The sequence below is a fragment of the Zootoca vivipara genome, chromosome 15 (genome assembly GCF_965207765.1).
Source record: "Zootoca vivipara chromosome 15, rZooViv2.hap1.1, whole genome shotgun sequence".
NCBI classification, from domain to species: Eukaryota; Metazoa; Chordata; class Lepidosauria; order Squamata; family Lacertidae; genus Zootoca; species Zootoca vivipara.
In genome coordinates this window covers 39,950,730-39,962,800 of record NC_142598.1, presented here as the reverse complement: position 1 = coordinate 39,962,800, position 12,071 = coordinate 39,950,730, and the positions used below count along the sequence as shown (strand labels likewise).

At 45.6% G+C, this 12,071-nt stretch overlaps 1 protein-coding gene across 2 annotated transcripts in view; it reads left to right on the top strand.

Annotated features, from left to right (window-relative positions):
- Window positions 1–12,071, top strand: part of SAXO1 (stabilizer of axonemal microtubules 1) — a 32,780-nt gene that overhangs the window by 18,969 nt on the left and 1,740 nt on the right. For both annotated transcript variants that reach the window (XM_035141077.3, XM_088658816.1), the window contains exons 2-3: window positions 4,901–5,077; window positions 6,198–6,400. In XM_035141077.3, the coding sequence (XP_034996968.3) occupies window positions 4,901–5,077; window positions 6,198–6,400 (380 nt within the window). The remainder of the gene's footprint in view (window positions 1–4,900; window positions 5,078–6,197; window positions 6,401–12,071) is intronic.

Sequence of the window (12,071 nt, the reverse complement as noted above, 5' to 3'; positions counted from 1 at the left end):
CTGTTGGGCGGGGGGGGGGGGGGGGGAGAGGAACGAAGGAAGAGAAAGCAGCCCTTTCTCTTCCTTCCTCTCCCCCTGCTGCCGACAGCTTTCCCCCCACCCCGCCCGACACAGTGCGGAAAGGAGGAGAAGCCTCGTCCCATCCTCGCAGTGTCGGGCGGTGGGGGGGGGGAGCGGAGGATTCTCCGCTTTCCCCCACCACACACTGCCCGGGGATCGGACAAGGCTTCTCCAGCCTCGTCCCATCCCCGCAGTGTCGGGCAGTGGGGAGGGGGGAAGCGGAGAATCCTCCGCTTTTCCCCACCACACACTGCCCGGGATCGGACGAGGCTGGAGAAGCCTCGTCCCATCCCCGCCTTGTTGGGCAGTGTGTGTGTGTGGAAGCGGAGGATCCGAAAAGCCCCCGCCATGGACTGGCTTCGTGGCGGGGGGAAGAATCCACTTCTCCCCCCCCTTCTTGCCGCACTACAGCCTTTGTGTTCCACTGGTCTCTGCCGGTTGCCTCTCAGCTGATCTTCCTCTGCCTTCTTCCTGCGCTGCAGCTCGTTCCCCTTTCGCTAGAGGAATGCCCTGTAGGTTTTGTGATTGGAGGTTTTTATGGCCATGCTTCGCAAGACGATGTGGCGGCCATAGAAAACCTCTTCTTGCAAGGCAACCTCCGATCGCAAAACCTATTTGTATAGCGGAAAATTCGTCTAACAGGGCATTCGTCTAGCGAGGCACCCCTGTACCTGATTTCCAGTGTCATGCTATATCACCAGCTAAGCACCGCAATACACTGATGTATCAGAGCTTTCCAAGCTTTTCATGTTGGTTACACACTTTTTAAACATGCATCATTTCACAACACGTAATTCAGTTTTACTAGCAAACCAGAGGTTACACTAACCCCTTCCCAGCCCTGAGAGGAGCATGGGGAGTGTTTGTGCGACACACTGCAGTTGACACACTTAACATGTCATGACACACAGTTTAGGAAGCTGTATGATATATCAACATGTCTGAAATAAGGATGGAGCTCTGTAGAGGCACTGGCTGGCTTCATGGTTTTTCCCACATTGCAATTTTTGCATAACACCCACACCCACACACCATGGTTCATGATATATTACCAGGTCAAAAATTACTAAGCTGATATCACAATAGGGACTTCAAACTGGTTTTGGATGATATAGTGATATCTTACCTAGCTCTGCCCAGAAGCATTCTAGAAACCTCGAGAGATGTGCTTCTGCCAACCCTGAGTTGTATAGATGAGGGTCTCCATGTGGAAAGGATTGCCCTGGCATGAGGATCATTGATATCAGGGATGGAGAACAATTTTTGTTGTTCTTGGAGGCCTGCATTCCAGTGGTGAGTGGGACCAGAAGGGGGTGAATGGGGCAAAGGCTATGATAGAATAGAATAGAATAGATACTTTATTGTCATTGTACATAGTACAACGAAATTGAATGCCAAACTTTGCACGCTAAACTGATGATACTAAACTTTGCACGCTCAACTCCTTTCCAACCATGCTAACCTCACCCTCCTCTATCTGGTCGAGTAAAAAGTGTTATCTCACATCATGGGACGTTCTAGCCAGGCGCGAAAGCAGTCCAGGAGGCTGTGGAGCAGGACCAGTAAAGGGTGTGGCTTGGGGGAGTCCTGAGGGCAAAAGAGAGGCCTGAGGTTCCTCAATGGATATACATATGGAAAACACAAATAGTGTGGATAAATAAGATTGGTATTAACTGACTTGGCAGTTGGGGCCGGGGGGGTATTCATCCTACCTCACGATGACCTTCATCATGAGAGCCAGAGAAGTGCAGTGGCTAAAGTGCTTGGTTGGACTGGAGAGGGTTGGGTTCAAATCCTGCCAAGTCAGGAAGCTCTCTGGGCTGGCTCAGGCCAGTTTCTCCCTCTCCCTCTCTGTGCCTAGCCTACCTCACAAGATTGTTTGGAATGATGAAGTAGACGAGTCATACATACATCATTCAGAGCTCTTGAGAGTAAGATTTAGGAGGCCCGTATAATACATCTTGGCAAATCAATATTTTCTTCATATCACAGCCAACAACAAAGGTCATGACAATGCGATCAAAAGAGAAGCGGCACCGTGAAACTGAACTTGGGGGAAGCATAAGAGATAGCTAGGTAGATAGAATCCAATCCAATCTTGCCAAATTTTTCTACAACCCCCAGTCATATGCTGGCAGTGTGCTGAGCACATTGCAGTGCCCCCCTCCTTTTACCAAACACAGAAAAAGAGCTGGAATAGTCCTTGTCTCCCCCCCTAAACGCATGAGTAGCTCACTGGGTTCAACTCTTATTTTCTCTAAGTTCCGGTTGTTCTTGTAACAGCTGCAAAGAGAAAAGGGGGATAAGATACTTGAATTATTTCTAAGTGGTTAATTTCTCTTCAGATTACAAAAAGGATCAGGCCAACTTGAATAAAGTCACTGAGATACAGAACAATGCCAGAAATTTGCTGTACTTAAAAGAAAAAATGCATTTGGCTTGAATATTTCTCTTTGCCTGACTCGGGAAAGGAAGTTTGGTTAGGTCAGCGAGAAGAATGTTTGAGCTGGTTCAGAGCTTGCCCTGGGGATTCACGGCTAGTGCTTTAGGATTTGCACCGCTATTTAATGACCTTTTAATGATCTGCATGAACTTGGAAATTCACTTGTGTGCAGATGATGTCATGCATCAGGCCGCTTCGACAATGTAAGTCACAAGTACAAAAAATGTGTGGCTTTCTGATCAACTAGATGCCAGTCCTGTGGGCAGTACTGCTGCCATAAATAGAGTGTATTTTCTAACATTAAATTACAATAGAGTGCGATGGTCTGATTTAGGGCTGTTTTAATAACGGTAATGACTTTGTATGTTTTACTCCAGCTCTGTCAATGAGGTTGCCACCATTTCTGCTGGCCCAGCTATTGTGACTTCAATGGGACCATAGCTAAGAGGTAGAGGTCCATTTGACCATTTGCATTGGCTCTAAATTTCACTTCCAGGTGTTGAAAATAGATCCCAACTACTATTTCCCACTCTCTACTCCCTTAACTATTAAGTTTGGAACTGAAGATTCTGAATCCAGAATTTGGAATTTCTAACAATCAGGACATAGGACTCTGCGAGTGATTTTTGTGAATCAAAATAAACCCAGAAGTAGGGATGAATCAAACTCTGTTTTGGTTTATTTGAGTTTCTTGTTTCTCCCGTCTTAACTTCAGTTCACCACATTCCCTCATCAGTTTGCATTCTCGAAAAACCTCAAAGACTTGTCACCGTTTTAGCGTGCATTTCTTCTAGAGAGTTTTGTGTGTACTTTTGCCCAATATACATGTTTTTGGAAGCAATTTAACCTAATGTTTGGGTTATGTGTTCAGGGGACTCTGTTTGCCTGAGCTTGAGTCTGGACTAAGGATTCTGACCCCCGGTTTTCTAATTTGATACATGATGTCCAGTCACAGTACATTTCAGGATTTGGGCCTCTGCCATTGGCCCTTAAAACTCTGAGTCATGATTCGCAGCTTGGGAGTTTAGACAGCCAATCACGTTGGGAGTGGGAGTGGTCCAGGCCTTCAGAAATGTATATAAGCAGTTGCTTTGCCCCTGTTGTCCAGTTCTGTTAGTTCAATAAAGGTTATTGCTGTTACCACTGTGTCTTGCCTTGTGGGAATCTACCTACACTTCAGTTTGTGTATTGTTTTCAATATGCATTTCATGTGTATGCTTTGGGGGGGGGGCATACTTTCTCCTTATAAACTTGTTTTTGTACAGAAGTTTTAATTGCAAGTTTTCAACTCAAGAGAAGCGCAAATTTTTATTTATTTTTAACTTTTTATTAGCAAAAACATATATAAATACATAGCTAACAAATACATACATTAATAACCTATATAAAAGGAAAGGAAAGGAAAGGAAAAAAACATACATGTCAACATACATAAAAAAGTAAAGAATAGAAAGGAAAGAAAAACCGAAAAAAGATACAAATTAAGAAAACTTAACTATAACAGAATGATAACTTAAACATTCTCAATACCTATCACCTGATAGATTCTATTTAATATGATTCTACCCTGTGTTGGTATTTCTTGTATGTTGTGAACCTTTGGTGTGGGTTAAATCTCTTTACTTATTTTTTATTGTAGACTTCCTTCTGCCGCATTACGGTTTCAGTTCACATCAACGTACTATTTCCCCCTGTATTTATTGTTTTATCCTCGTCTTGGAGAAGCGCAAATTTTAACTGATACCAGCCTTTTGGTTTGCGTACTGTTTTAGGAACTGTGAATTGGGTAATGCAAATCAAACTGAATTCCAACCTCGTCCCTGCTCAAGAGGCCTGGGACCAGAACCTTCTCTCAGCTAGAAATGTTCCAGATTGTTCCCATTAAATCACCTGTAGGCATTCCAGCCTTTCTTGGATTTCTGCAGAGGGAGAGGGAGGTCAAAAGCATGGGCCACTGAATTTTAATACAGGAAAGGCAGACTTATCTCTGGATGCAACTGTCAATATTCCCCGAGACCCGAGGGGATTTATTTCATTTGCAGTTTTGCCCAAGGCTCCCACGTTTGAAGCAGCAGCGACTTTGCCTTACTTCACAGGTGAGGTATAAATTAATTTCAAAACGGAAAAGCACTCGCATTTAAACTTGGCAGGAAACCATACTTCTGTGACTAGGAAGGCTAGCCGTCCCTCTTCTTCCCCCTGTAAAGTGTTTTAGGGCTAGCTCTGGTGACATGGGAAAGGATCTCTGCACGTGCTCTAAGGATCTCTTCTTTATTACGGTTTCACATGTCTCAGCCCTCAGCCCTGTCCCTGGAAGCAGTTTGCTGAGCTGAGCTGAGACAAAGAAAGTTCTTGTTTTGTACGCCAACTAATTCCTAACCTTTGTGCTTCCTCCAGGCGCCACCAATGCCCTCATATTACCAGACCCTATGAAATGAACGAGAAGCCATGCCTCCTCACTGAGTATACAGACAAATACCTACTTTATCCCAACACTGGACCCAGAGAATCCTGCAAACCTGTCGTAGAGTACAATAAGCAGCCAGTCCCAATGGAGGGCATTTCCACGATGAGGTAAAGAAGCGGCAAGTGATGGGTATCTGTGAGCCAAGAAATAGACATACCTGGGAAAAGATGTGTGCTGGAGTCCCGTGTGGGGTGAAGTCCTGGTTTTCGGGAAATGATGGAGGGTTTGTTATCCTGCTGAATGGAGAGAGCAGAGAGTGCAGAATGGATTTTGCTCTTTCTTTCTCAGTAACACCAATACCTCTGGGCAACACCCTGGCTACATTTGGACAGCCATATTTTGGCCTAATAAACTGAGACAGGGAAGATCAACCCTGTGTTTATTACGGTGAGCGGGCCATCGGAGGAGTACAGAGCACAAAAAAATATTAAATCACAGCCATTGCAGAACAAGGCTTGACGGGTGGCAAGGGGACACCTAGCTACTTTGCCATGAATTCAAATCTCCAGGGCCTGATAAGCTGCACCCAAAGGGTACTAAAGGATCTCACAGATGTAATCTCAGAGCCTCTGTCTAAAAACTGAGAATTCTTGCAGAACAGGAGGTTTTTGAACTGTCCCTAGCTATGATACTCAAGAACGTATGGAGCAGCCTTATCTATGGGGCTTCATTAGACTTGGAAGAAGAAGCTATGGGGTGGGGAAGAGAGCAGAGTTTGTAAACAGCAGCAATAACAGTAGCAGCAGCAATGTCCTGCTAAGCACAACGCTTGTGAGTTTCTTTTTCTTTAAACGATTGGCCTTTAACAACTGCCAGGTTAGGACCCACTATAGATTCCCAGCTTGATTACCACCATGCAGAGATATCGGGGGGGAATAAAAAGTGTCCTCAAGTGCGTGTTTGGGCTAGTTATGGGACTCAGGTGTAAGAAAAAAAATGGAAGACTATTATCTTTGATGATGATTAAATTTATTACCTGCCTTTCACCAGCAGGTCCCCAGGCAGGTCACAATAGCCTAAAATCCAACATTAGGAACAGTTAAAACAAATCACAGTTGCGGGGACAGGGCGAGTTGGCTTGGCACCCAAATCCCCTGCCAGCTTCCAGGGGTGTTGAACCTGTCCGAGAACATTATCTAAGGACCGGCGCAATACAGACACACGTTTTCCCTCGGTTCTAGATACGGTATTAACACAAGTGAGCCATGCCGCCGTTCTTGTTTACAGGAGAGATTACGTCCCTCATGAAGTGTCGCCTATAAAGCTGAGGCCGCCTGAACAATATTTCAAGAGCAATGCAGCTATGGACCTGTTGTCTACGTATAAGCAAGACTACAACCCTTACCCCATTAAGCGAGTGCCTCCTTGCGTGCCTCAGGAACGGAAATATTCTACCGATGACAGGATGACCGCAGTACCAACGTACAAAGGTAAGTGTCAAAGGAGCTATTTTATAAGGTGATCTGCTTCTTTGCAACATCTTGGACATGGGGCTGAAACAAAGACGCCTTCATCCGTAGAATGTCACCATAGCAATTTGCCGCAGGACGGAGATGCTTTCTTTTGCACTTCAGCGCCATTGCTATAAATGGCCAGAGTCTGGTGTTGCAGCGACCAACTTGGTGAGGATCGGGTGACGTGAGGGACCAGTAAGGTTCCACCACCTCATTCTATCAAGCGGCCAACTCTGGCTTGGCTCCTGTGTCTGAGGCAGTGGTTGTTTGGGGGACCGCAGGTCAGCCTTGGTGGGATTATCTCATTGCAGCTTCTTGTTCACATCTCAGTATTTAAAAACTGCAGAATTTGTGTGCAGAATCTGCATCATCACCAGAGGATATGCAAGGCTGGATGCAGCTGGGGAGACACACCCAGCGAGGAGCCTTTTCGGTGCTGTGTCTGTGGGGCAGAATGTTACCCCGAGAAAAGGCTGTTAAACTAGAGTAAGCAAGGGCTCACTTAAATGTTAAGAGCAGTGGAGGTTTTTTCTGGGGGTACTCAAGGGTCTGCAGTACTGGCACCTCCCCCCCCCCAAAAAAACCATGTTAGAAGTGTCACAGTCACTGGAACAGCTTCACTGATTGAGAGAAATATTAAGAGGAACAGTGTCAACTCTGTTGGGGATACTGTCAGAAATAGGCAGGTCAGGAAGTTATTAGGCCCTGTATTGTAGATTTTGGTTGAGTTTCAAAGACTTTAAACATGATGCAGGTGTAACAAGGTAAAAGTAAAGGACCCTGGATGGTTAAATCCAATCAAAGGCAGCTATGGGGTTGCGGTGCTCATCTCGCTTTCAGGCCGAGGGATTCGGCGTTTGTCCACAGGAAGCTTTCTGGGTCATGTGGCCAGCAGGACTAAACCGTTTCTGGCGTGACAGGACACGGTGATGGAAACCAGAGCGTACGGAAACGCCATTTACCTTCCTGCCGCAGCGGTACCTATTTATCTACTCGCACTGGCAAGCTTTCGAACTGCTAGGTTGGCAGGAGCTGGGACAGAGCAACGGGAGCTCACCCCGTGGTGGGGATTCGCACTGCCGACCTTCTGATTTGGCAAGCCCAAGAGACTCATTGGTGTAGACCCTTGGTACAAAAGGAGGAAGCAGGATGGTGCCCCCGGGACAATCCACTACTCCAATCTGAACATTTTGTATAGCGTGTGAACAAATGGTATGCGTACAAACATACAGACTGCTTACAGGGCTTTTATACAGAAGGTCTGTATGCACTAAGTCATTCACAAGGTATAGGAAATGTGACTAACTGGGTTAGGGGAACCTGTGGCAGACACGCCAAATGCCCCGGTTTTCCAGGGACAGTCCCGGAATTACTGAGGCCATCCCAGTTTATGATTTGATCCTGGGATGTCCAGGTTTTCCTTTTTCTTCCCCCTCCACATCTCTCTCTCTCTCTCTCTCTCTCTCTCTCTCTCTCTCTTTGTGTGTGTGTGTGTGTGTGTACCTATAATTTTGAGGGAAAAGGTCACCGATCCACTTTAAATTCTTTCATTGCAATGCTTCAGCAGCCAGCCATTTTTAAGGAAACGCGTGGAGTGTTGATTCCTTTACTGTAAATGGAGCCTTGCACTGCAAGCCTTTACATGTCTACTCAGGAGTAAGTCCCACTGTATTCAGTGGAGCTTACTCCCAAGTAACTGGTTAAAGACTGTGGAGCCTTACATTGCAATCCTAAGCATTTTTATTCAGAACTAAGTTCTAATGTGTTCAATAGGATTTACTCTGGAATGTTCTTGATCATTTTCACCGTTTCCATCATCATCAGCATCATCATCACCCACTTTTCCCCCTGACAGGGACTCAAGGCAGCTTACAGATACAAGTTTATTTCATTCCATTTGTATGTGGAAGGTGTTGGGCATGATCCCTTCTCTCACACGTTTTTCCTTCACCACAATCCTATGAGGTTGGTTCGGTGGAGAGGTTACAATTGGCTCAAAGTGCCATAGGTCGATGTGCAGATGAAGTCTATGTGTGTGGGAGATCAAACACGGGAGCATCTTCCTGACGCAGAATAGGATTCCCTGTTTTCATTAGAGAAATGTTGGAGGGCATGCCATGGACACAATCCTGCTCCCTGCCTACGCATGCCGATTGTGCACGCATGCCCCTTCTGTCCCGTCTTACCTGGCCCTTCGGGTGTGTGGATTCATCCCCTCAATGACGTTAATGTCCCAAACCGAAGTGCTTAAACTACCTGCAGATGAACCATATGAAAACCTTAGATAATGATTTGCAGAGCCTTTGCTGGGGTTCCGAGAGCCGTAATGAAATGCAGCTCGGCTACATTTGGTTGCAGTTTACAACTTTTTATCACAATTCTCTGCAAATGGAAATCCCCAGCTAAGAATTGGTCCCATGGTCTTGGGCATATTGTGCTGATCCATTGTTTATAGGGCACATTTAATTGATTTGGAGGACTGGAGCAAAGTGGCGCTTTCTAGTAGTTCAGGCAGTTATATCTCCTTAGCCAGAGTCAGACCAATTAAACTGCACTCATGGAGTTCCTGCGAGTGGAGCTCTCCATTCACTTCAAGGCAGCTGCTTCCATCAGTGGAATGGAAGGCAATTCCTTCTCCCCACTGCAGCTCCACCCTCAGTCAACTCTGGAGGATTTGGAACGGTGCTGGATTTACATATGAGCTAAACAAGCAGGTGGCGCTGTGGGTTAAACCACAGAGTTTAGAGCTTGCTGATCAGAAGGTCGGCGGTTCGAATCCCTGTGACGGGGTGAGCTCCTGTTGCTTGGTCCCAGCTCCTGCCAACCTAGCAGTTCGAAAGCATGTCAAAATGCAAGTAGATAAATAGGAACCGCTACAGCGGGAAGGTAAACGGCGTTTCCATGTGCTGCTCTGGTTTGCCAGAAGTGGCTTTGTCATGCTGGCCACATGACCTGGAAGCTGTACGCCGGCTCCCTCGGCCAATAATGCGAGATGAGTGCGCAATCCCAGAGTCGGTCACGACTGGCCCTAATGGTCAGGGGTCCCTTTACCTTACATCCAGCAACAGTGTTTTGTGTTGCGTAGGCTCCTATGATGTAAGTCAAGCCTAGGCAAACTCGGCCCTCCAGCTGTTTTGGGACTACAACTCCCACCATCCCTAGCTAACAGGACCAGTGGTCAGGGATGATGGGAGTTGTAGTCCCAAAACATCTAGAGGGCCGAGTTTGTCTATGCCTGATGAAAGTAATGGACTCCACCTGCTAGCCTGCTCCCTAAAATATCACTGGTTTGCTCATTTCTATATACAATGGTACCTTGGTTCTCCAACTTAATCTGTTCCAGAAGTCTGTTCCAAAACCAAAGCTTTCCAAAACCACGGCGTGCTTTCCCATAGAAAGTAATGCAAAACAGATAAATCCCTTCCAGACTTTTAAAAACTACCCCTCAAAACAGCAATTTCTTCTTAGTTGTATTTCACTATTAATGTACTTCTTCTTAATTGTATTTCAGTTCAACAATTATTTGATAAAATACATATTTTGTGATGTGCAAATGGCTTTAGATGTTGACAAAGGGCAGCTGGACAAATAAAGGGCCCCATTACCTTCACTAGCTGAGGGCCTCATCCAACCGAAATCTGGCCCTGCTTTGGAACAATGTGGGAGGAGGTGCACTGGGGCAGAGGACGATTGCCCCCAATTGCCTCCCTCCCCTTTCTGCTGATGGAAGCCTCGGATACAACCTACTTACCCCATTTCATAGAATCCTACAATTACAGAGTTAGAAGGGAATTTGTGGTGCAGGGATCAGACCCACCAACGCAGATCCACATTACCCTGTTCTCTTTCAAGGTCAGGTCAGGGACAATTCCTTCCATTCATCATATGGAGATGGAATACAATTCAGACAGAAATGACAGCGAGAGGGGAAAATGCAGTTTTTGCATTTACATCTACATAGACCCCACCCCACCGAGAGGACGTAAGACCCAGCCAGCCAGTGTGGCAGAAAATGATGCTATCAGGTCGCAACGAATGCCTTGCAACTTTGCAGCATGTGTATTGTTCCAGTCTTAACATTATCTTCTAGATACACTCCTGATCTCTCCATAGGTAGATAATCTAATTTTAGAGTCATTTTGTTTGGCTATGCTGAGTTCTGCCTGAGCTTTTTTTTTTAACATGTGGTGTGTATCCTTGATTCCCTCCCCTATTTCTTAATTTTTTCAAGATGGTGATACATGGGAAGCCATTAATACCCACCAGAGAAGAAGGAGAGTTTCAATGAAATTGTAACATATTTTGATGGTGGATGGGAGCCCTGTTGGCTCCAACAAAGTAAAATGTATTCATAATACCTAGGAGAGCTCTAAATGTGTGGAGTTCATTTTAAAACACACCCACACACCCACACCCGTGCCATGGAAGACATATGGAAACATTTGTCATCTTCCAAATATTGTAAAAAAACTCCCATATCAGCAAACATCCTAGGCCAGATTATCACAAGTAATGGCAAACTCTGGAAATACTTCCGTACGTCTTCAATGGCCTACAAAAAGCGTGTTTGAAAGGTAATCCTTATAAATTTGCTCCATGGTTTCATAGAGACTGTGTTAAGAAGCAGCCATTAAAAAAAAATGAGGGATGTTCTCACTTAGTTGTCGCTCCATTTCCCCATGGTTCCTTTCAGTACATGTGCGTGGCTCCTTCCCAAAGTAACCTTAATCCTTTATTGCCTGCAGTAGCTATTAAGCTGTGGCTCTCCGCAGAGATCCCTTGCAAGCACCTCTGTGCTCCTCGAGAGGCAGCATTGCAAGGAAGCAGATTTAAATTCCAAGGCTTGTCTTGATGGCAGCTTCTCAGGTAGCAAAGATGCAGGTGTGCGGATGAGAATCGGGAAGAAGTTAAAGATCACACAGGGCTTTGCATCACAACAAATTGTTGGGGCTGTGCCAGAGCAGACAATAAGGGCTGTTGCACACACAACACATAGATAACTTTTGGGATTCATTACCATTTTCAAGGCTCAGATAAATTCTACTGGATTTATTCTACTTTTCCTGAGAATGCTCGAAGAAGCCAAGTGCACACGTTCTCTCTTTCTGACTCTTATGGGAGAGGGGTATCAGTGGTGCTCATTGGCACTCAACTAAAAGGACCCACATGTGCCCACAGACCTAAAAAGACGGGCGACTCCTAGGTCATAGGTTCATCAGCAGAGTCAAAATACCCATGAAGTACGGAGCTGGTATCATCATTATCCTTTCGAATGCCAAACTAGAGTCAAACCACCTCCCCACTCACAACAGAGAGCTTGTAGTCCTCTGTTGAGCATCTCTCCCTTTTAGGGTAATACGTAGAAGAACTTACCTTCATTGTTGATACTGTGATGTTACAGTCCTTTAGACCCACTCCACAACTTTCTCTGGCTGCTGTAATGGGGACCAGGAATCACTTAGTGGAATCACGTTGCATGGGAAAATCAGGTCGATTTCAGAGGCAGCCCTGTGTTTCTTACAGTCCCACCCTCGTATGCTACCCTGCAATCTCTTTGGGCTGTTTTAGTAAAATTGAAGAAGCAGGCTTCTTTCTGTACACCTTTTTTTGGGGTGCTCAACTCAGGAAATGCACATTTAATTCAAAA